The 22754-nt window shown below is 39.5% G+C and overlaps 2 protein-coding genes and 1 long non-coding RNA gene across 3 annotated transcripts in view; 2 read left to right on the top strand and 1 right to left on the bottom strand.

The window, feature by feature from the left end:
* Positions 1–22754, bottom strand: part of LOC132130338 (junctional adhesion molecule 3B-like) — a 328210-nt gene that overhangs the window by 177859 nt on the left and 127597 nt on the right. The gene's annotated exons all lie outside the window — the stretch shown is intronic.
* LOC132130423 (protein turtle homolog B-like) overlaps positions 1–22754 on the top strand; it is a 109353-nt gene that overhangs the window by 75739 nt on the left and 10860 nt on the right. Inside the window, exons 12-18 of the mRNA XM_059542133.1 lie at positions 312–423; positions 5316–5491; positions 10637–10863; positions 11249–11333; positions 12318–12479; positions 12834–12883; positions 15252–15253. Coding sequence (XP_059398116.1) covers positions 312–423; positions 5316–5491; positions 10637–10863; positions 11249–11333; positions 12318–12479; positions 12834–12883; positions 15252–15253 — 814 coding nt within the window. The remainder of the gene's footprint in view (positions 1–311; positions 424–5315; positions 5492–10636; positions 10864–11248; positions 11334–12317; positions 12480–12833; positions 12884–15251; positions 15254–22754) is intronic.
* Positions 19455–22289, top strand: LOC132130424 (uncharacterized). The gene is made up of 2 exons (XR_009428701.1): positions 19455–19541; positions 21217–22289. It is a non-coding gene; the product is annotated as an uncharacterized LOC132130424 (long non-coding RNA).

Here is a 22754-nt window from a genome sequence, read left to right as displayed (position 1 = left end):
AGTAGGTCGGGTCTATGAGGGATATTGTATGATTTCTTTTGTTGTAGTATAAAGGGATTTTATTTAAAAGCATCCCCACGAGCTAACGGTTAGCTGTTGAAAAAAAAGATAAAGAATAAATGATGCACACAGAGTCTGTTTGTTTGTGTTAGCCCAAGTGTTCGTGTTAAGACAAGTGAGCTAATCGCTCTGACCGAGGGCTTTTTACAGACATACAGACACAGTAAAATAAAATATGTGGCCTTGCTTTAGATTTTGTGTACAAGTGTGTGTTTATATCGAGTGTGACACGAGTTGTCCTCCTCCCACAGGCACAAGCCCACACCCCCCTGCCAAAGTCCATGTTTCTGTCTCGACGACCTCGGCCAACGTCTCTTGGGAGCCCGCTTACGACGGCGGCTTTGAGCAGACATTCTCAGTCTGGTACGGCCATGTGTGAGTCATCCCAGCATGCTTTGCTTTCTGCTTCTTTTCCTAACTGTTGACCTGAGCTCTGCTGCTGCTGTGAGGCTGCTACATCTGGGGGCAGTGGGTGCAATGGGGCAAAACCTTTCCCCCTAGGGGTGAGATGACCAGCAGAGCCCTCTGATCATGAGTCGGACATGCTGTTAAAATTAATGTCAGTGCAGCTAAAATGTTAAGAGTTTTAAGAGTTATAATTATGGGTATAATATGGCATGGCATATAATTAATTTCTAGTTTTATGTAGCATTCTTCAAACTCTTCATACTGGAAGTCTTGAACAAAGATAGTAATCCATGAGTAATATAGATTCACTGTTTTCTTTATTGAGTTTTCTTGTTCTTTGAGCAGTTAGCCATGTTAATCAGGCTCATAACGATAGAATTGGAATGGCATGATACGGCAGTAAAATCCCTCCACAGAGTCGTTATGAGTCGAGCTGCATGCAAAGTACCTTATTAAGTTGACGAGACAATGTTGGTGTTGTGTGCAGTTCGACTGCTTTTTAAACACTTCAGCACACTAAAAATAATTAACTTATTTCAGTTAGTTGCCAAGGGAACATTCTTCTGCCAAGAAGGTCTTTTTCAAAAGAAATGTACGTTTTTGTGCATGAGTGTACTGTAGGTAAACGATGACAAAATTTTCATTTCATAGACAATATAAATGTCTGGGTAATATTAACAGTACATCTTTGTTTCAACCCACGTTTTTGTTCCAAAACATTTTTTTATTGGTAAAATAAAACAATCTTGTGAAGTGGATTGAAACGGTCATTTTATTACATTAGCTAAATATTTACATTTACATAGTCATAACAGACTTGTTTATCCAAAGGGATAATAAATAATTATTGTGTATTGTATTGTGTGTGATTTTTGTCACTTTTTTGTCATAATTTGGATTAATTAGAGAAAAAGGAACATATTGCACATAGTGTTAATCATAATATAGAAAACATCAAATGTCATTTTCTAAACAATGTTAAGTCCAGTAGAACTTCTCAGATGTGATCTTCCAGTTTGTACATACAGTACAGTATTGTACAGTACAGTATAAAGCCCTGAGAGATTCTGATGAGTCTTATGCATGAAAAGTATTTATTAAAGTAAAGATTTTGTCTTGTGCCTTCTCGCAGTTCAGTGATATTTCACAGTTTTGATATTTTAACTATACGCAGAGAACCAACTATATTGCAAGTAAGTAATTACTGTATCATAATTTGAAAAGTTTTCATTACTTGCTTTGGTAAGGTGACATCCAGGCTTTAAAGAGGTGCCTCTGGGGTATTTCTCTTAATGAGTTGATCCATAATGTCAAACTCTCGCTTCTGGCTTAATCACGCCTCTCTTCATCTCTCTGCTGCCCATGCCAGCGCTTCTGCAACCCTGTGATTCTGTTCCCTGTGTGGCGCTGTCCTCTTCGATATTCACCCGGAATATCAGCATTCTATAGCTTTCTGTGCTCCTTCCCCTATAGAATGTCACATGCTTCGCTATAACCGTTGTTTGTTTGCTTTGGTGGGTACGAGCAAGAACATCTCAAACGTTTGACTTTAAATCTCCTTCAAAAACTGTATCTTTGTTAGTGATATTTGGTACTTGCTCATTTTAGAACATAATTCTGCAGTGTCACACCAGGTGACAGATGACAGCAGTGTTTCATGGGAATGTAGCATGAACAGGTTTAGCATGTCGCAAGCCCTGGAGACAGATTTCACCTCCTTTTTGAGCTATAAATAGTAATGAAATTTAGTTTGAGAGTTTAGAGACATGCATGACTGTTATATGGAGGAAAAATGGAGGACAGTTTAAGGATTATATGGCCTGGGAAGAGAAGTGTGTATAGTTTTATATACTATGTATTTTCAACACGTCTTTCGTTGTGTTCTGTCTTCCATTTCCACAGCATGAAGGAAAGATATTACGAATTTATGAATGAACTGGTCATTTTAAAATCTTCCCAGTCTACTGACCTTTCTTTTGACATCCACCTCAAACATCACAATGCTTATGATAACTTTAATTAACTCTACAGTAATTAAATCCACTTCAGCAGCTAATTACTCTTCAACAGCAATCCTATAGAAATAAACCAAGCTATTGCAAAAACGGAAGTTGTTCTAAGGTTCTAAAGATGGCTGCACACTTGTTTCTCTGATGATCTTTATATGTATACACTACGCTTCAAAAGTTTGGGGGTCTGTAAGTTTTTATAATTTTTTTTAAAGAAGTATCTTATGCTCACCAGAAATGCATTTGCTTAATTAAATATACAGTAAAACAGGAACAAAAAATAATAGTACAATTTGAAGTAACTGTTTCATATTTGAATATATTTTAAAATATTATTTATCCCTGTCATGGCGAAGCTGAATTTTCAGCATCTGTTACTCTATGTCTTCAGTGTGACGTGATCCTTCAGAAATCATTCTAACATGCTGAGTTTGTACTTAAGAAACATTTGTTATTCTTATCAGTTGAAAACAGTTTGTGTGCTGCTTAATATTTTGTACATATTTTTATCAGGATTATTTGATGAAAAGACAGTTAAAATTAACAGCTTGTAACAATGTAAGTCTTTACTCTCATGTTTAATCCATACTTGCTGAATAAACATATTAATTTAATTTCATTAAAAAAAAAAAAGCTTACCGACCCCAAACTTTCGAACAGTGGAGATTAAATGTATGTATGTTAAGTCAGCAATATGCAGCTACATTGTGGCTAAAGCAAAGGTACCCAATTTATGATTTTCTACTTGAAACTGGTTTATTATTATAGTCTTAGGCTTTTTAATCATTCTGGGTTTTTTTTTAGTTCTGTATATACAAGTACTTGTAGTCATTCATTTATTTATATATATTTTTGCAATAGACATTGCAACTCTAACTGAAAGAATCATGGCATATATTAATATATTTATATATATATATATATTTGTTGTTATTTTCCATCTTCTTCATGCTAAGGATGAACAGGATGCAATTATAAAAAAATACAAATAAAAATAAAAGTTGCTTTAGATTGAAAAACCCTGATGTGAATTCTCACCCGAAAGTTCAGAGTCTGTACTGAGTACTAACTTGAGTCCTTCCACTAATGCCTCAATCCACACATGCAAAAGCTAAAGAAGAACAGAAGCCCCATGGAGGATGAAAGCATGTTAATCCTCACCCAAGGGCCAGACTTTCCTCACTGTTATGCTTCCGACTTCTTAGATCATCATTATCCTCTGGCCTGATGCGTCCACCACGGGTGCCCATGAGATCGGAGGCCTGTGCCAAGAGCTGACTAAAGGTGTCATTTGAAGCATTGGGCAGTGTGACTCATGCTTTAAAGGTTGTGTGTGAATGGCCTTTAAAGGTGACCCACGTGAGATTAAACAACAGCTTCCATCAGCCTTGTTGACGCAGATAGTTGGCGTGTTCCTGTTACTTCCTGTGCATTGCAGGAGAGGTGCTAAGCGACCGCTGAGATGCTGTGAATAACACACATCTCAAGAGCCTGTGAACTATGCTATAAGGGCATGAAGGAAGTGATCAATTATACCTCAAAGTAATATTATGACTCACCAATAGGATCGGGGTGAATGACGTATGCACTCAATTCCTTACTGTTTTCTTTTTGAAAGTCATCAGTATTCCTAACACAGTGAAATTTCAACATCTCAAATGATGCCTTGTGTTTAGCACTGCAATCTGTGAGAGAAATGACATTTTGAACTTTCTTGGCCAACTTCTTGCTTCTTGCATTAGAACGATATAATTACATGTATATTATTACATAAAATATAGCAATATTTTTATGTGCAAATTATTTATATATAATTAATGTTTTATATATATATATATATATATATATATATACCGTATATATATACCGTATATATATATATATATATATATATATATAATAAACATTTCAATTTTTTTCAGTATTCAAAATTATTTTTTGGTGTGAAAATTAATTCTATATTTCTAATGTTATAAATGAACAACTGAAATATATATATATAGAGAGAGAGAGAGAGAAAACTAGAATTTGTTTTGATGTAGTATTATTTATTATTATTATTATTGTTATTATATAGTTTTTTTATATTAAACTTATCATTTGTATATTAATATTTTTTAACATTAATACTTTTATGATGGATTTTCCTATTTTAAGACTGAATATATATAATAAATATTTAATATTTAAATATATGATAAATAAAGTGTCATGAGGATGATAAGGGGGCATGCATGGTGTCCTCGTGTTGCTTGGGTAAGATGGAGATCGAAGAAATTCAGTGTGAATTTAGTCAGGACGTCCCGTGGGAGCCATTCCATGAAGCATGCTGGCTGTAGGTGCAGTTATATGAAACTTTGAGAATGCAAAACTACTTGCAATGGATATGTGCAACAGGACATGATTTCACACTCTAAGACAAACAATACATTATCAACATAAAAAAAAATCACTTCTCCACAACATTGTAGCCATTCTGGCTGTTTTCTATAGGAGATGTATTGTCCATCAGACTCCTTTAAATCCATATATTAAAAAAGGGCTGTAGGGCATACAAGTCACACTGAAGATCTATGAGGATATTTTTTTTAAAGATCAGCAGTCAAAATGCAATTGCATTCTTCAGAATTTCCACTGGGAAACCGTTAGACAGTTTTGTGTTATTGGATATCACTGAGCACTCACACTGAGCCAAACAAGCTGTCTTTTTGCGTCTAACTGCAGGCAGTGCTCCCATCAGTTTCGTGAGCGACATGGCAATCATTATTGGAGCGTATGTGCATGTATGCTTGTGCCGCTCTGAACTCTTTCCATCTGTGCATGTGATTCCTCCTGCAGGGTGAAGAGGGAGCAGTTAGGACCGCATGACTGGCTGTCCATGCCTGTGCCCAGCAGGCAGCACTGGCTCCTGGTGCAAGGCCTGGAGTCTGAGACGGCCTACCAATTCAGCGTCCTGGCCCAGAACAAACTGGGGACGGGCCCGTTCAGTGAGGTCGTCACTGTGAACACACTAGGTTGGCCACCTACATGATACAACTTTCAATGACAAGATCATCTCTGCCTGACAGAAATGTGTTTTGTAGTAGGGATAGGATTACTGCTGTAATTCCGACTTCTAATGGTTTTAATACATGATCCTAACTATATTATATATTTTGCTTATACTATTGAAATTTCGGCTGATACTGATAAGCTGATCGTTTTAATGTTATTGTCAACAACTTGTAAATGGATATTAGTATTAAAAATGCTACTTTGTCTAAATAAATTGAAAATAAAGCATAATAGCAAATTATTTAAATATTTATGATGTTTAGATTTATTTAGAAATTTGCTGAAGATTATATATATATATGTATATATATATGCTTTGAAGACATATTTTTAAAGACAAGTATTTACAGTGCTTCACTTTTTCCACATTTTGTTATGTTAAAGACTTATTCCAAAATTTATTAAAATCATTATTTTCCGGTGCATCCTGTTTCCAATGGTCATCCTTGAGACGTTTCTACAACTTGATTGGAGCCCACCTGTGGTAAATTAAGTTCAATGGACATGATTTGGAAAGGCACACACCTGTCTATATAAGGTCCCACAGTTAACAGCGAATGTCAGAGCACATAACCAAGCCATGAAGTCAAATTCAAAGGAATTCAAATTCAAAGGAATTGTCTGTAGATCTCCGAGACAGGATTGTATCGAGCACAGATCTGGGGAAGGGTACAGAAAAGTTTCTGCAGCATTGAAGGTCCCAATGAGCACAGTGGTCTCCATCATCCAGAAATGGAAGAAGTTTGGAGCCACCAGAACTCCTATTCCTAGTGTGGGCCACACTAGTGTCCAAGAAACCCAATGGTCACTCTGACAGAGCTCCAGCATTTCTCTGTGGAGAGAGGCAAACCTTCCAGAAGAACAACCATCTCTGCAGCACTCCACCAATCAGCCCTGTATGCTAGAGAGGCCAGACAAAAGCCACTCCTCAGTAACAGGCACATGACAGCCATGACAGAGTTTTCCAAAAGGCCTCTGAATGACTCTCAGACCATGAGAAACTAAATTCTCTGGTCTGATGAAACAAAGATTGAACTCTTTGGCCTGAATGGCAAGTGTCATGTCTGGAGAAAACCAGGCACCGCTCATCACCTGGCCAGTACCATCCCTACAGTGAAGCATGGTGGTAGCAGCATCATGCTGTGGGGATGTTTTTCAGCGACAGGAACTGGGAGACTAGTCAGAATCGAGGGAAAGATGAATGCAGAAATGGACAGCCATATCACCCAACAGACCAAGGTTGCCCACTGTAGCTAAGGATACGTTCTCACTACAGGACTTGAAATGTCAACAGATCGCTGTGCTGTTCAGACTACATGACTTGATTGTCCGTCTTTGAAGTTGTTGTGGTGTTCACACTTCGCGACACTAAGTAAATGATCCACAACAGGGGGTGACACACTACACGATCTGACAACAATTCTGTCACACAACTCTACACAATTCCCAAAACCATGTTTTGTCACAAAAACACATGTGAGAAGTTGAACGGGAATGACACGAATCAAGAAGTGAAACCGGAGTTGTTTATTAAAAATGGACTTTGGGAAGAAATTAGTGCTGCAAGCTGTTTGTGTGATGATCTGTTCTGAAAGAAAATAGCTCCATTTCTTGTCTCCAAACATTTCTTAAAGCCATGTTGCTGCTGCTGTTTTTTGGCGATGCGTCAGCGAGCCTCTTTAATGCGTAATTGAGTAGTTAACACATAAAGATTGTCGAGTGCTGATCAACCGCTGATTTTCCCTCGATCATAGCCTAACCTGTCCAGGTGCTTGTTAACTTGCACATCGGGCTTAAATCGGGCTTAAAATCCTGTAATGTGAACTGACTAGCCTCAAGCAGGTTTGAGGCTAGTGAGTACCTGGATGGGAGACCTCCTGGGAAAACTAGGTTCCTGATGGAAGAGGTGTTAGTGAGGCCAGCAGGGTGTGCTCATCCTGGGGTCTGTGTGGGTCCTAAAAATCAGAATCAGAATGAGCTTTATTGCCAGGTATGTTCGCACATACGAGGAATTTGTTTTTGTGACAGAAGCTCCGCAGTGCAACATAATGACAGTGACAGAACAAAAACACAAAATGGAATAAAAAATTTAAAAAAATACAAATACAAATAGGTGGGTAAGGAACAAAAATATACAAATTGACAATGTATGGCAGGTATATTACAATGAGCATTATGTATGTACAGGTATATTATGTGCAAAAAAATTTAAGTGTACGCTAAGTATGGTGTTAGATAAATAAGTGTATGTATATATAAATATGAAATGTAGTGTGTACCACAGTTTTTATCAATTGTTCATTAGATGGATTGCCTGAGGGAAGAAACTTTTCCTGTGTCTGGTCGATCTGGTGCTCAGTGCTCTGTAGCGTCGACCAGATGGCAACAGTTCAAAGAAGGAGTGTGCTGGATGTGAGGGGTCCAGAGTGATTTTGCCAGCCCTTTTGCTCACTCTGGATAAGTACAGTTCTTGAATAGATGGGAGAGTTGAACCGATGATTCGCTCAGCAGTCCGGACTACCCTCTGTAGTCTTCTGAGGTCAGATTTAGAAGCTGAGCTGAACCAGACAGTTACTGAAGTGCAGAGGATGGATTCAATGATGGTGGAGTAGAACTGTTTCAGCAGCTCCTGTGGCAGGTTAAACTTCCTCAGCTGGTGAAGGAAGTACAACCTCTGCTGGGCCTTTTTCACAATGGAGTCAATGTGAATGTCCCACTTCAGGTCCTGAGAGATAGTGGTGCCCTGGAACCTGAATGACTCCACTGCAGTCACAGTGCTGTTCATGATGGTGAGTGAGGGAAGTGCAGGGGGGTTTCTCCTGAAGTCTACGATCATCTCCACTGTTTTGAGTGTGTTAAGCTCCAGGTTGTTGAGACTGCACCAGACAGCCAGCTCTTTAACCTCCTGTCTGTAAGCAGACTCGTCACCGTCCTGAATGAGGCCGATGAGTGTGGTATCATCTGCAAACTTCAGGAGCTTGACAGAGGAGTCCTTAGATGTGCAATCGTTGGTGTACAGGGAGAAGAGCAGTGGGGAGAGAACGCAGCCCTGGGGTGCTCCGGTGCTGATTGTACGGGTGTGTATTTTCCCAGCCTCACTAGCTGCTGCTCTCCACAGTGCTGGGGGGTGGTTTCTTGTAATTGGTGATCTCCTTTAGACTTTTCCACACTGATGCGGAGTCGTTCGAAGTAAACTGAGTCCTTATTTTTCCAGAATAATTCCTCTTTGCCACTCTGATCTCCTTTTCCAGAGTGTATTTAGCCTGTTTATACAGGACATTGTCCCCCTTCATGTAAGCATCTTCTTTGGCCTGACGGAGCTGTCTGAGTTTTGCAGTGAACCACGGTTTGTCATTATTGTTAATCCTGCTCTGCTTCATTAGTCCATCTTTTTACAGTCCTTAATACAGGTTTAGCTGATTTTAATTTCTGGCTGTAGGTCGGTATAAGATAAACCAGAAGATGATCAGAACGTCCCAAAGCTGCTCGTGGAACAGAGTGATATGCATCCTTTATTGTGGTGTAACAGTGATCCAATATATTATTGTCTCTTGTGGGACATGTAACATGCTGTCTGTATTTTGGCAGTTCACAGGAGAGATTGGCTTTATTAAAGTCCCCAAGAATGATTAAAATGGAGTCCGGGTGTTGTTGTTCTGTCTCTGTGATTTGATCAGCGAGTTTCTGTAAAGCTGAGCTCACGTGCGCTTGCGGAGGAATGTAAACACTCACCAGAATGAACGAGTGAAACTCCCGCGGCGAATAGAACGGCTTGCAGTTAATGAAGAGTGTTTCGAGATTTGAGCAGCACATCTTCTTTAACACAGTTACATCTGTACACCACCGTTCATTGATGTAAAAGCATGTCCCGCCGCCACGCGATTTCCCCGTTGATTCTGCTTCGCGGTCAACTCTGAATAGCTGAAAGTCCGGCAGATGGAGCGCGCTGTCCGGTATGGCGTCATTCAGCTAAGTTTCCGTGAAACACAGAGCAGCAGAGTGTGAGAAATCCTTATTTGTCCGAGAGAGCAGAAGCAGTTCGTCCGTTTTGTTGGGTAGAGAGCGGAGATTTGCCAGATGGATGCTAGGCAACGGCGTTTGAAATCCGCGTTTTCTGAGTCTCATGAGCGTGCCAGCTCTTTTTCCCCGTCTGCGCGTCCTCTAGAAGCATGTGATCAGCGCAGCGCTCCGCCGACAAGAATGTCCAGCAAAACATCAGAATAGTCGAAAACCGGTGATATATCGGGAGATGTGTGTTGCCGAATGTCCAGCAATTCGTCCCTGGTGAAACTGATTGCAGGAATATAACTAAAGACAGGACAAACTAACAAAAACACAAAAACAACTGCAGAGCACGTCACGGAGGCGGCCATCCTGTATCGGCACCAATGATTAATTAGCGCTAGCTAGCGCCCCAGTATAGTAATACGGGACACTATACTGTGGCCTTTGTAGCTGGTGTGTGGTGAGCACACTGGTGCCATTGTCCTATGGCTGTCAGACTGGGGCCAAGGACCACGACCCTAAGCACACAGCCAAGATAACAAAGGAATGGCTATGAATGAACTCTATGAATGTCCTTGAGTGCCCCAGCCAGAGCCCAGACTTGAACCCGGTTGAAAATCTCTGAATAGATCTGAAAATCTATGACCTGATGGAGCTTGAGAGGTCCTGTAAAGATGAATGGGAGAAACCGCTCAAAAATAGGTGTGCCAAGCTTGTAGCATCATACTCAAAAAGACTTGAGGCCGTAATTGGTGCCAAAGGTGCATCAATAAAGTATTGAGCAAAGAATAATTATGAACAGTACTGTACATGTGTTGTTGTTGTTGTTGTTGTTGTTTTTGTCATTATTGGGTATTGTTTGTGGAATTTTGAGGAAAAGAATTAATTTAATCCACTTTGTATTAATAAGGCTGTAACATAACAAAATGTGGAAAAAGTGAAGTACTGTAAATACTTTCTAGATGCACTGTATATATTTATATATTTAATATATTGTTTCCACAATATGTTAAGTAGCACAACTCTTCTCAACACTAATAAGAAAGAAATGATTTTTCATCATGTTAAAATGAATCAGTGGTTTACTTTGTTCTCTCTAGTATTTCCTATAAGTACCCCAGAACCACTGGTGCTGCTTACCCCACCACGGTGCCTCACAGCCAACCGGACACAGCAGGGAGTCCTACTCACATGGATCCCTCCAGCCAATCACACATCGCCAATTGATCACTACATCATGGAGTTCCGCCTTGGGGAGAGGTGGGATGTTCTTGATGATGCAATCCCTGCTGCAGAGACAGAGCTATTGGCTAGAGACCTGGTTCAGGTATTTCTGTGATGGCTATTTCAAAAGACTGACATAAGGCTTGGCATTCCTGCCAGTGAAAAAGTGTTTGAGAGTAAACAATAAACTATTTCTATTGCTGTTTCGCTAAAAGAATAATTCACCCAACAATAAAGATTTAGTCATCACTTAGTCACAATCATGTTTATAAAGTGTACAGTATTTTGGTGAAAAAAAAGCAAAAAGTTGTGAATATCTCCCTCAAGGAGAAGATTTCTCTTTGTGTTTCTAATGTTTGTTTTTGCTTTTTAGTTTAGTTTTTAAATATATTTTTAACATCTAGATGCAAATGTATTAAAATTATTTCAAACTCCTTGCAGCTTTCTAATCTATTAGAACTAAACTTGCATGTCTCATTGTTTTGCAGGAGGCCTGGTATGAGTTCAGAGTGATGGTGGTTATGGAGGACGTTATCAGTGAGCCCAGTAATGTAGTGGGAGTCTCTAGCACAGGTCAGTGCTCTGAGGATTTTTGTATTTCCTATGGTTTTTGAAAATGTACTGTGAAATTTACTCCACATAATATCATGTTATTTTGTGACATTATTGTCTAGGCCCGCACAAACATTAATGGAAAGAGTTGATTCTGAAATAATGATGGTTTAATGAGACTCTGCTGCCATCTGCTGGATTTAATATGAATTACAGTTTGTTTGAATCTTTTTGGGGAAATAAGACAAGTCCATATTTAGAAATATTGTATGTATTGTGCTCTTTTTTCACTCAAGTAACTGTATTAATGTTTCTGTAAAAATGTTTAAATCTCTCAAACCAGTTTACTGAAATTCCTAAACGAAGAATAAATATTGTCCAAAGAAAGTGTTACATTTTGAAACTTTTTTTTTTTAGAAGTCACTTACGCTCACCAAAACTGCATTTATTTGATCACCAATTCAGTAAAACAGCAGTATTCTGAATTATTATTACAATTTAAAATAACTTATATTTTAATATATTTTTTAAAGTGTATTTTGTTCAGTGATGATAAAGCTAAATGTTTAGCAGTCATTACTCTAGTTTTCAGCATCACGTGATCCTTCAGAAATCTTTCTAATATGCTGATTCGAACTATATTTATTTGAAATAATGTTTTTTTTTTTTTGTTTATATTTTATTGACAGTCCTTGTTCTGTTACAACTTTCCAGTTATTGACAGTCCCCCTTGAATGGTTGAATTTAATAAATAGTAGATTAGCTTATGTAATGCAGTCAGAATTCAGTCACTACTTAAAGTCAAAATAAACACAAGGCTGCCATTCAGTCTTTGTTTTCATTTCTCAAAGCTTGCCACAGTGATTTTGAATGTATTTTGAATGTTTTTATGAATCGAGATAGGTGAGTATTTCATTCTGTAAACTAAATCAGCCCACACTTACAATGAAAGAGCTGCTGTGTGTGTGTGTGTGTGCTGAATGCGAGCTTGTTTGTATCTTTCAGACTACTTTCCGCTGCCTGAGGTGCCAGACGAGGGGCTGGCGCGGCCGGTGGTGGCAGGCATTGTGGCCACCATCTGTTTCCTGGCAGCAGCCATCCTCTTCAGCACGCTAGCAGCCTGCTTCGTCAACAAACAGAGACGGCGTAAGCTCAAGCGGAGACGAGGTCAGTGGTGCCCTCGCGGCCAGAATGTCCTCCTCTTTCTTATCCAACCCCATGCCCTTCACATCTTACCCTACAGATGGACTTGCGATTCAAACAGACTGGTCGTTTTTTTTTTATTATTTATCTAAGTAGTTCTGGAAAACACTGAGAAACTTTCCATGATATTTAACTTTCAAGACCTTCCCATAATCTTATTTCCTTGTAGAATGAAGAGGTTAAAATAACAGGCAGTAGCCACAATCACAAAACTGATGATGCAGCGGAATTTCTTTACATTTTTCAGGATGCTTTTCATCAGGAAATGAGTCTTTTTATGCGTGTCTGAAACCTCTAATCTGGTATTCTCTTCAACAGACCCCCCTCTGTCTATAACACACTGCAGAAAGATCTCCCCTTGCACCTCAGTTTATTCAGACAGAAATTGAAGTGTGCTTCATAAATCAAGGCATTCGACAGGCACGCCCCCTCTTTTAAAGATCCTATTAGAAGACCCATTAATTACTGCTCAGTGATAGGCTGGTGATTCATGGATGTAGTCTAGGTTAATTTAATCAAAGAGGAGTTTTTTTTAATTTTACCATTAGTATGGAATTCTAAATAGTTCTCTTGTGTGTTTGCTTTAATTTGCACACTTAAATTTGCACAGATCAATGGCTCTCAACCGTTCTCAAGGTCCCCTATTGTCCACAGCAATATTTAAAGCCCCTCCAGCCCTAGTTTTTTTTAAAGGTTTAAATTTCTGTAACTCAATTATAATTAAAATCACGTTTCAGGATTTCGGTTTTAGTGCCTGCATGTTCTTCAGGGTAAATAATGAATTTACCCAGTAAAACATCTTAGAGCTTGGCATAACTTATGTTAAATTTATATTCAATGCACAAAATGCACATGGTGTTTTATAATCTTATTCATTGGCATGACATTTCCAGTTCTGGAAATCGCACCTTTGAAATTAGGCTTTCTCATACTGTATATCCAGGTTTCCGGGTTTGTGTGAATTTTGCTCTTTCAAAGGAAACAAAAACTACACACACAAAAAAACTCTGTACTGCTTAAAGTTCACTGCATTTTCATTGGTGCCTTACAGCATTCATTAATAGTATTTGAAGTTTATTTTTATTTTTCTGTAACTGATTTTGTGTTTTATGGCTGTTAATGAGCAATTTGAGATATGAGTGTTTTACAGTGGGATTTATATAATACTCAGTTATTATAGGGAAAAAACGCTGTTCATGTATTCCTGCTTGATAAATTGACTGTGGCGTTCACCTCCTGTCTATGAATGGTCATGGTTTTGATGATACTTCCTACCCTGGTAAAGAAAGTACTGTAGGTTTGGGTTCAGGTTCATCCTCATTTTTTTCTGCACAGACACCGATTGAGAGTGAACCTGCTGCTTTTGAGTTCCCATGGCAACAATCAGACACTGAAAAGAAAGTATACAACAGTATAAGCACTGTAAATGAAATGCAACATCTGTGCAAAAAAGACTCAAAACAGATAGAGACTGGAATTTTTCAGTGAATATTAAATTAAAACTGCTAATAAAAACATGGATATTTAAAGCATTGCAGATTTTTATGAATAGTTGTTTTATGCTTAACATCAAACAGTATTTCATTACCCCCCACCCCATTAAAAGCAGCGCTAAACGCCTTTCAAAATTGCGACATGTAGCTTAACCCAGTGTCAAAATTGTATTTTAAAAAGATGATAATCCAGAGTTAATGTAGTATGAAGCACAGATGACCCCGCTTTTTTAGGTGAAATCTTTAATAACATTGGGTGATAACAACAATATCTGTGGATTCCCTTTTGAAAGTGAACTCCACGCTGCATCCTCTAGAGGGCGCTATGGGAACGCTTTCAACGTGACCGGTGTTGAAGCATGAATGAAATAACGACAATGAACTTGACAATGGTAGGCGGAAACCTATGACCTAAGCAAATGAGCGACTGTGGATATGAAAGGGCACCTGTAGAACACATCATCCTCTTTTCTTTCTTCAAGAGACCTTGTGTACGAAGCACATATGTGCTTGACTCACGAGAGAGAAGGATGCGCTCACTGTTGCATTCGCGGAATTACTCAAGCTTTTTGCCAGCGTTTGCACGAGCGTGTTCGCCTCTTGGGGGAGTTGATCAAGCTTAATGCGATGCATTCACGACGGTTTCTGTTCTTGCCTGATTCCTGAGGGAATTAAGTGTTTGAACAGAGCATGGCTCTCAAATGACAGATAGCCACGCTGGGAGATGTGATTGCATTGAGAGTGCCTGATTCACTTTGAGAATTTAGCGCCTCTCACCTGCGTTTCGGGTCTCGTGGCTGCCGAGGCAGTTAATCAGGCCGATCACAGGGATTGTAGGGGCATGGAAGGAATCTGGCGAGAAATTATTTTTCTTCCAAAATTCCTTTTTGTTTATATTTATTTTCGTAATAGGAACTGTGTATAATGTGGGTTATCTACATTACTGGTGAAGGAGGCTCCTGACTTAAAAAAAAAAAGAAAAAGGTAAGTATTTTTGAGTTGTTAGGCTCTGGTATGAGCCTCCTCTGAGCCTCCTCATCCTCTCATCCTAGGTGTGATTCAGTTCCCAGTGCTGATTACGACACCTAGGAGCATGGTTAGTACTCTTAGCTTAGTACTCTAGCTACTGAGTCTTTGGCAGTGAGCTCTGCTTAGACAGAAACTATTAGTATGTAGGCTCTATTGAGTGCTTCACTTATTGTGTCTAGCGTTTAGTAGTCGGGTCTCCTCTCGCTTTAGAGAGCCGTTATGTTGAGACCGCCACTCTTCTCAAGAGCTCCTCAACCAGGTTGGGTGTTGTTAGGCTTCCACTCGTTTAAGGGAGTTATCCTGCTGAAGCCTTCGGTCTCAGAGCTCCATCATGGGTAGTGATTGAGTTTGTAGGCTCTTTCTCTGGCGCTGAGTGTAGCCAGGTCTCCTCTCGCTTTATACGTAGAGTCATTTTGCTGAGACCTCGACTCCTAAGGGCTCTCCTACCAGGGTTGAGCGTTGTAGGTTTTCTCACGTTCTAGATAGTCGTTCTGTTGAAGCCCCGGCTCCGCAGAGCTCCGCCTAGGCAGTAAGAGAGGGGAAGTTGTGGCCTTGTGGTTAGAAAGTTTGACTCCTAAACCTAAGGCGTGGGTTCGAGTCTTGGCAATGGGTGCTTGAGCAAGGCACCGAACCCCCAACTGCTCCCTGTTAAGGAAGTGTAGGCTCTTCTATTCTGAGCCTCACTAACTGCCTTTGACACTGAGTGTGGCTAGGTCTCCTCTCGTTTTAGAGAGTCGTTCTGCTGAGGCCTCCACTCATAAGAGCTCAAACTAGGATTGAGTGTGTAGGTTTCTTCTCATTTAAGAGAGTCATTCTGCTGAAGCCTCCACTCTCCATAGCTCTGCTTGGATAGTACTTTTGGTAGGCAGGCTCCTCTTCTTTTTTTAAGCTTCGCTAACTGTCTTTAGCGCTGAGTGTAGTCAGGTCTCCTCTCGTTCTAGAGAGTCGTCATGCTGAGGCCTCCACTCTTAAAGAGCTTCACTAAGAGGGTTGAATGTTAGACTTCCTCTTGTTTAGAGAGTCATCCTGCTGAAGCCTTCGCTCTTTAGAGCTCTGTCATGGGCAGTGATATGAGTTTGTAGGCTCTTTCTTTGAGCCTCGCTAACTGCCTCTGGCGCTGAGTGTAGCCAGGTCTCCTCTCGGTTTAGAGAGTCATTATACTGAGACCTTCACTCGTAAGATCTCCCCTGCCAGGGTGAGCGTTGTTATGTTTCCTCTCATTCTAGAGAGTTGTTCTGCTGAAGCAAGGCACCGAACCCCCTGCTTTTCCCCGTTAAGGAAGTGTAGGCTCTTCTATTCTGAACCTCACTAACTGCCTTTGACGCTGAGTGTAGCCAGGTCTCCTCTCAGTTTAGAGAGTCGTTATGCTGAGACCTCCACTCTTAAGAGCTCCCCTGCCAGGGTTGAGCATGGTAGGTTTCCTCTCATTTCGAGAGTCATTCTGCTAGAGCCTCCACTCTCCATAGCTCCGCTTGGACAGTACTGTTGGTAGGTAGGCTCCTCTTTTGGGAGCCTCGCTAACTGTCTTTAGTGCTGAGTGTAGTTAGGTCTCCTCTCATTCTAGAGAGTCATCATGCTGAGGCCTCCACTCTTAAGAGCTTCTCTAAGAGGGTTGAGTGCTAGGCTTCCTCTCGTTTAAGAGAGTCTTCCTGCTGAAGCCTTCGGTCTCAGAGCTCTGTCATGGGTAGTGATTGAGTTTGTAGGCTCTTTCTTGAGCCTCGCTTACTGCCTCCCCTGCCAGGGTCGACCGTTGTTAGGTTTTTGCTAATTTTAAAGAGTCATTCTGCTGAAGCCTCCGCTCCCCAGAGCTCCACCTAGGCAGTATAAGGAGTGTAGGCTCTTTTTTGAGCAGCACCAACTGTCTTTAGTGCTGAGTGTTGTCAGGCCTCCTCTCGCTTTAGAGAGACATTATGATGAGGCCTCCACTCTTAAGAGCTCAAACTAGGATTGATTGTGTAGGTTTCCTCTCATTAAAGGGAGTCATTCTGCTGAAGCCTCCACTCTCCATAGCCCTGCTTGGACAGTACTATTGGTAGATTTTGCGCTGAGTGTAGTCAGGTCTCCTCTCATTCTAGAGAGTCGTCATGCTGAGGCCTCCACTCTTGAGAGCTTCTCTAAGAGGGTTGAGTGCTAGGCTTCCTTTCGTTTAAGAGAGTCTTCCTGCTGAAGCCTTCGGTCTCAGAGCTCTGTCATGGGTAGTGATTGAGTTTGTTGGCTCTTTCTTGAGCCTCGCTTACTGCCTCTGGCGCTGAGTGTAGCCAGGTCTCCTCTCACTTTAGAGAGTCGTTTTGCTGAGACCTCCACTCTTAAGAGGTCCCCTGCCAGGGTTGACTGTTGTTAGGTTTCCTCTCATTTTAGAGAGTTGTTCTGCTGAAGCCTCCACTCCCCAGAGCTCCGCCTAGGCAGTATAAGGAGTGTAGGTCCTTTTTTTTGCGTCTCGCTAACTGTCTTCACCGCTGAGTGTTGTCAGGCCTCCTCTCACTCTAGAGAGTCGTTATTGTGAGGCCTCCACTCTTAAGAGCTCAAACTAGGACTGATTGTGTAGATTTTCTCTCATTTAAGAGAGTCATTCTGCTGAAGCCTCCGCTCTCCATAGCCCCGCTAAGACAGTACTATTGGTATGTAGGCTCCTTTTTTGTGAGCCTCGCTATCTGTCTTTAACGCTGAGTGCAGCCAGGTCTTCTCTCATTGTAGAGAGTCATTATACTGAGACCTCCACTCTTAAGGGCTCCCCTACCCGGGTTGAGCTTTGGCATCATGCCTGTGTCTTCTCAGACAAAAAAGAGAATAATGTGTTCTACAGATGCTCTTTTATATCCCCAGTTTCTACCATGGTAAATGTGCATGCTGTGTTGTCTCTGCTTCCAAGAATGCCTGTAACAATCCTTTCATGTTTTTATTTTGCATTTACCATGGTATACTAACACACATCTGAAGAACAGGGGGTTTTTTTTTCTCCGGTACTTTACTACGGTATACCACTGCAACAAACTTTACTCATCTTAACTTACATTTTACACTAACTCTGTTGTTTGTCTTTCTTCCCAGTGCTAATAACAGTGGACATCGGTGATTAGGATTTTCTAATTTATACATTTTAGTAGTATTTATTCATATTATTTCTTCATAATTAAATATATAAAGTATTATCCTATCACACTATTCAATACTGCTTTAAACAAACAGGAAGCTATTTTACTTAATACATCGGCTGATGCCCTCTAATGCTTGAGAAACACAAACTATGAGATTTAACTGAATAGAGAGCATTTAACAGTGTTTATAGTACTTGACCCTCCTACGTGCATCTTTCAGTAATCTAAAGCTAAGTGGGTTTACTCCGGTATGATGTAAGTCATACACTCCATCGCCGTGACATTTAAAAACATGCAGTTATTGCAGTTCACTTAATTTTATGATATGCTGGGATATGGCATCTCTTTGTGGCAGTGCTTTAGTATTGAATTTATTCTGTTTTAGCCAGTAATGTAACTGCTTTTATCTGCCATATTGTTATGGCATCAAGTATTAATTTTTCACAAAATATACTTTGAGTTATTGTACTTCTTTTTACATAGGCTTGTGCTTGCAAAATCATACAGTGGTAAAATCTGGTATTCAGTCTGAAGAAAGAAAGAAAGAGAGTCATTATAAAAAGAAGTGTTACATTTGGGGGAATTTAGAAAATATAAAATGAAGAAATGTTAATGTCAAATGAGTGAGAAATGCTTGACATTCTGTACTATTCCAATGTCACTGTTTAGCATAAATAAGCAAATTTCAGCCAGTATTGCTTCCACTGAAGCCCAAGATGGTCTTTGGAGCATTATCATGCTGGAAAACATAAACTCCAGCAGCTTGTGTACAACTTTTTCATGCAACTCTGTTGAGTGCTGTTGTCATTAAACCTAAAGAGGTTTAAAAAAAAAAACACCTTGTGCAGATAATAATTTGTACATCAAAAGTTTATATTTTTTACATCTAAGTCGGGAATATAATTAAAAAAATATATATACAGACCTGAAGCATTTAGTCTCAGATCTTTGCACTCCACTGCATATCAGCTGTTTTTTCCAGGAATCTCTGAATGTCTGTTGGTGTATCAGAACAAGGAGACTGCATGGATCCAAGCTGGCCTTGACATCCCTGCATGCATAGGCCCTAAAATGTGTGAAAGATTTAGACGAACTTAAGGCGAACTGTGTCATTTAGTAAATGAACAATCCAGTGCCCTTAATCATCATAGTTTCTTATGTCCTCAAGCTCTCCCTTTATCTTTCCTTCACTTTTATCTTTCCATGTCACAGCTGTTTTTGCTTTTTTTCTGCTATGTTGGTATGTAAAGCAGCCTCGTTAATGGCCAACATGAACCCTCCCCTCCCCATACCTCCCATCTCTATTGTGTTTCCTGCCGCAGGAGTCCTCTTACCCCTCTGCCTGGCATAGAACCCTACTGGGAAGGGCAGGAAAGGAGCAGCTGCAGGCCTCCATCCTCCAGTCCTCTGTGAGTGCCTGCACCTTGTTCAGCAGTGTGCACTGCCTTATGTCGCATGCGTCCCATGTGCGCTGCTGGCCACGGTTGTTTTGGCAGGATGTGAACCCATGCGCTATACACACAGGAGACTCAAATCTTAAGAATTTGTCACCTTTTGGCACCCTGCCAGACTCACACATTTATGGTTAGCACCTTGAAATGAAAGGCATTTTCTGTTTTTGTTTTTTTTATACTTAATTTCTCTTTTAGCCTATGTTAATATTTGTATACTTCTAATGGAAGCAGGAAAGTGTGCCAGAGGGTTACACATCAGAAATGTAAAGCTTGTATCATTTTTAAACCCCTACAATAATTTAAGTTTAAAAAAAAATTGTTTGAAGTTATCTTTATTTTGAGGTGGCAATAGTTCTATATATATATATATATATGAACCCATTGGATTTGATTAATTGGTCATAAAATTATAAACACAGTGCGCTTAAGCTAACAACACTCACACTAAGCAGACTGTGTTTGTGAAAAGCATTATGTAAATTCATTTTAATAACAAAAATGTAAAAGTTTCATCCACTATAATATGCACTACATGAACCTTTTTGCTTATTAGTCTTCCATTATAAGTGTATTTACCCATGTTCCATTTCTAAATTAGGGACTTAGAACTGTTGGTGGAAACTAACAGCATACCAAACTACAGTCAACTTTAGATTGTAAATAACCTGGTGCAAACCTTTAATTTGTTAGTTTTTAACGTGTCCTGCAGAGGGCGACACAGCTCCTTTAATTGGATTATAATAAGGCAGCGCATTAAGAGCTGTGGAATCCTCTTCACAGAACTGGGTCAAATTAGTCATGAACGTTTTTCATAACACTACATTTATGCAGAATTAAGTAAGCAAGCAGACTTTAAATAATTTTAGCCTTTTAATGAAATTTCTGTCATATTTCACACAGTCATCCCTGAATCAAATTTAATACAGCTCTCTGAACTCTCATCAAGTCACCCATTACATGGCTGGCCCTGCGCTTTGAGATGAATCCGAGGTGTGTGAGATGAGAGTGTGGATGTGACTTTTGATGCTTTTGTGATGCAGTCACATCTTTATTTCGTTTAGCCTCCTCAGTTTGCTTTCAGTTCTTCTTAGCGTTATTCTCTCTCCCGATGGGTATCTGGGTGATCTGCTACTTTTCCTCCCTGTCTGCCATTTTTTTTCCTCAACAGGTCCACATTTTCAAAAGTAGCCTATCTATCTATCTATCTATCTATCTATCTATCTATCTATCTATCTATCTATCTATCTATCTATCTATCTATCTATCTATCTATCTATCTATCTATCTATCTATCTATCTATCTATCTATCTATCTATCTATCTATCTATCTATCCACCTATCCACCTATCTACCTATCTACCTACCTACATGTCTGTTTATCTGTGTCATGCATTTATAATGTATATGGTAAACACACTGTTAATTGTGTATAATATATTTCATAGCTTCAGTTTTATAACAATATTAAAATATTTTTACTTGCTGTATTCTAGATAATGCATTACATGTGAACTTTTGTGCTTCCACACATTTAAAGCAGTTTAAATAAAGTTGCACACATTAAGCCCACAGGCTGCCGAGGGCACTCTCTTTCATGTGTCTTAATCACCCCCATAATGTTTGTTTCAGATTTCTCCCTCCCAAGCACCTGAACCACTGCCTGTATTTCACCAACACACCCTTGCACACCAGAGGTTAATGTGCAGCAGCGGGTGTTCCTGCGTTCAGAATTGCTTTTTGTTACAGTATTGTTTTGTTAGTGGATTTAACTTATATAAATGGTAAACATTGCACAGTCCTGGCATATTGTGAAGCTTATGCACTTTGTGTTGTTATTTGTAATTGCTTTTACAGTGAATTGTAATAGTAGTTTGAGCTTTTAATGAGATATCCTGTGCCAAAAAATGTATTAACTGTGGTACTATATTGTCTGACAATCATTCTTAAATGTTCAGCTCAGTTATTCCAGAAAGATTTTGAATTGTGTGACCTAAAATAGCAACATGTTTGTATGCATTTTTCATGTGCCATAGAATCTCAGTTTGAAGGTTGTTTTAACTTATTATAAAGTTTAGGAGAAATTAGCATGGAAGGACAAGTACAGCCAGAAAAGGTTTATTTTGGTGACCTCTTTGGTGGTCTGATACCATCTTCATGTCAGCAATCCTGAGGCCATTATCTTTCATCACAACATTTAGTAGGAAAACAACTTGAAATGATCAGCTGATAATGATAATTACACCTAAAACCCACACAAAATCTTTGATGTTTTATCATTGTTTTTTTCCTCGTCTTGCAAGATGAAAGCACAGCCTTGTTGACAAGCAAATCAATATCCGATCAAACCGTCTGTGCATTTAGTTTTCTTTTCATTCTCTTAACGTATTCTGTGTTCTATATTATGCCTCTAAACTTTTTTTTCGAGCAATGGTGGGGACTTTCTTTTGCTGAGAGTGTGTATTGTGTGTTCCCTCTCCTTGGCTGGGGAAAAGACTGCTTTATGGTGCACTGTATTGTTGCTTGGAGCAGGCATAACGTCATTGCACCTGAATGGTGGTTATCAATAGGCAGTTGCCATGGAAACCAAGCTCCATCACCGCAGCCATTACAAGCGAAAGTGTGCATGGTGTAATGATTCAGCAAAAACAAAGCTTCAGCCATTACATGTATATTTGTTACTGAATAAAGTATCATGGCTCCAACATTTTCAGATTTTCTCTCTTCTTTTCTGGATTATGCTTGTTATTTCTCGTTGTTTGGTCACATAAATACTCTCAGTTGGATATCTTGGAAAATGTCACCATCTATGATTAATGAGGACCCTCATTGTGATGTCTACCATTCACACACTAAACACATTTCATGAGAAAACAATACTATAAAAACTTTTATGGCATTCAAATAGTGGTGACTGGAGAGTAAAAGGCCTTAACAAGGATGAGTTATAACATATAAGATATTTCCAGAAAAAAAGAGTGAAAATTACAACCAACAATCAGACTTATTGTAATCATATAAATCATCTATTAGATTTCAGGGTGTTACTTTATGGGGCCTAAAATAATTGTGTAATTATTCTCAAGACCTGTGTCCTAGATATTTTCAATCTGATTTAAAGATTACTGATTGTTTTTAATATGTAAAGTATCATAAAGATGCCAAAAAAG

Source organism: Carassius carassius, chromosome 47, assembly GCF_963082965.1.
Source record: "Carassius carassius chromosome 47, fCarCar2.1, whole genome shotgun sequence".
Classification (NCBI taxonomy): domain Eukaryota; kingdom Metazoa; phylum Chordata; class Actinopteri; order Cypriniformes; family Cyprinidae; genus Carassius; species Carassius carassius.
This window is presented reverse-complemented; position numbering and strand designations above follow the sequence as displayed.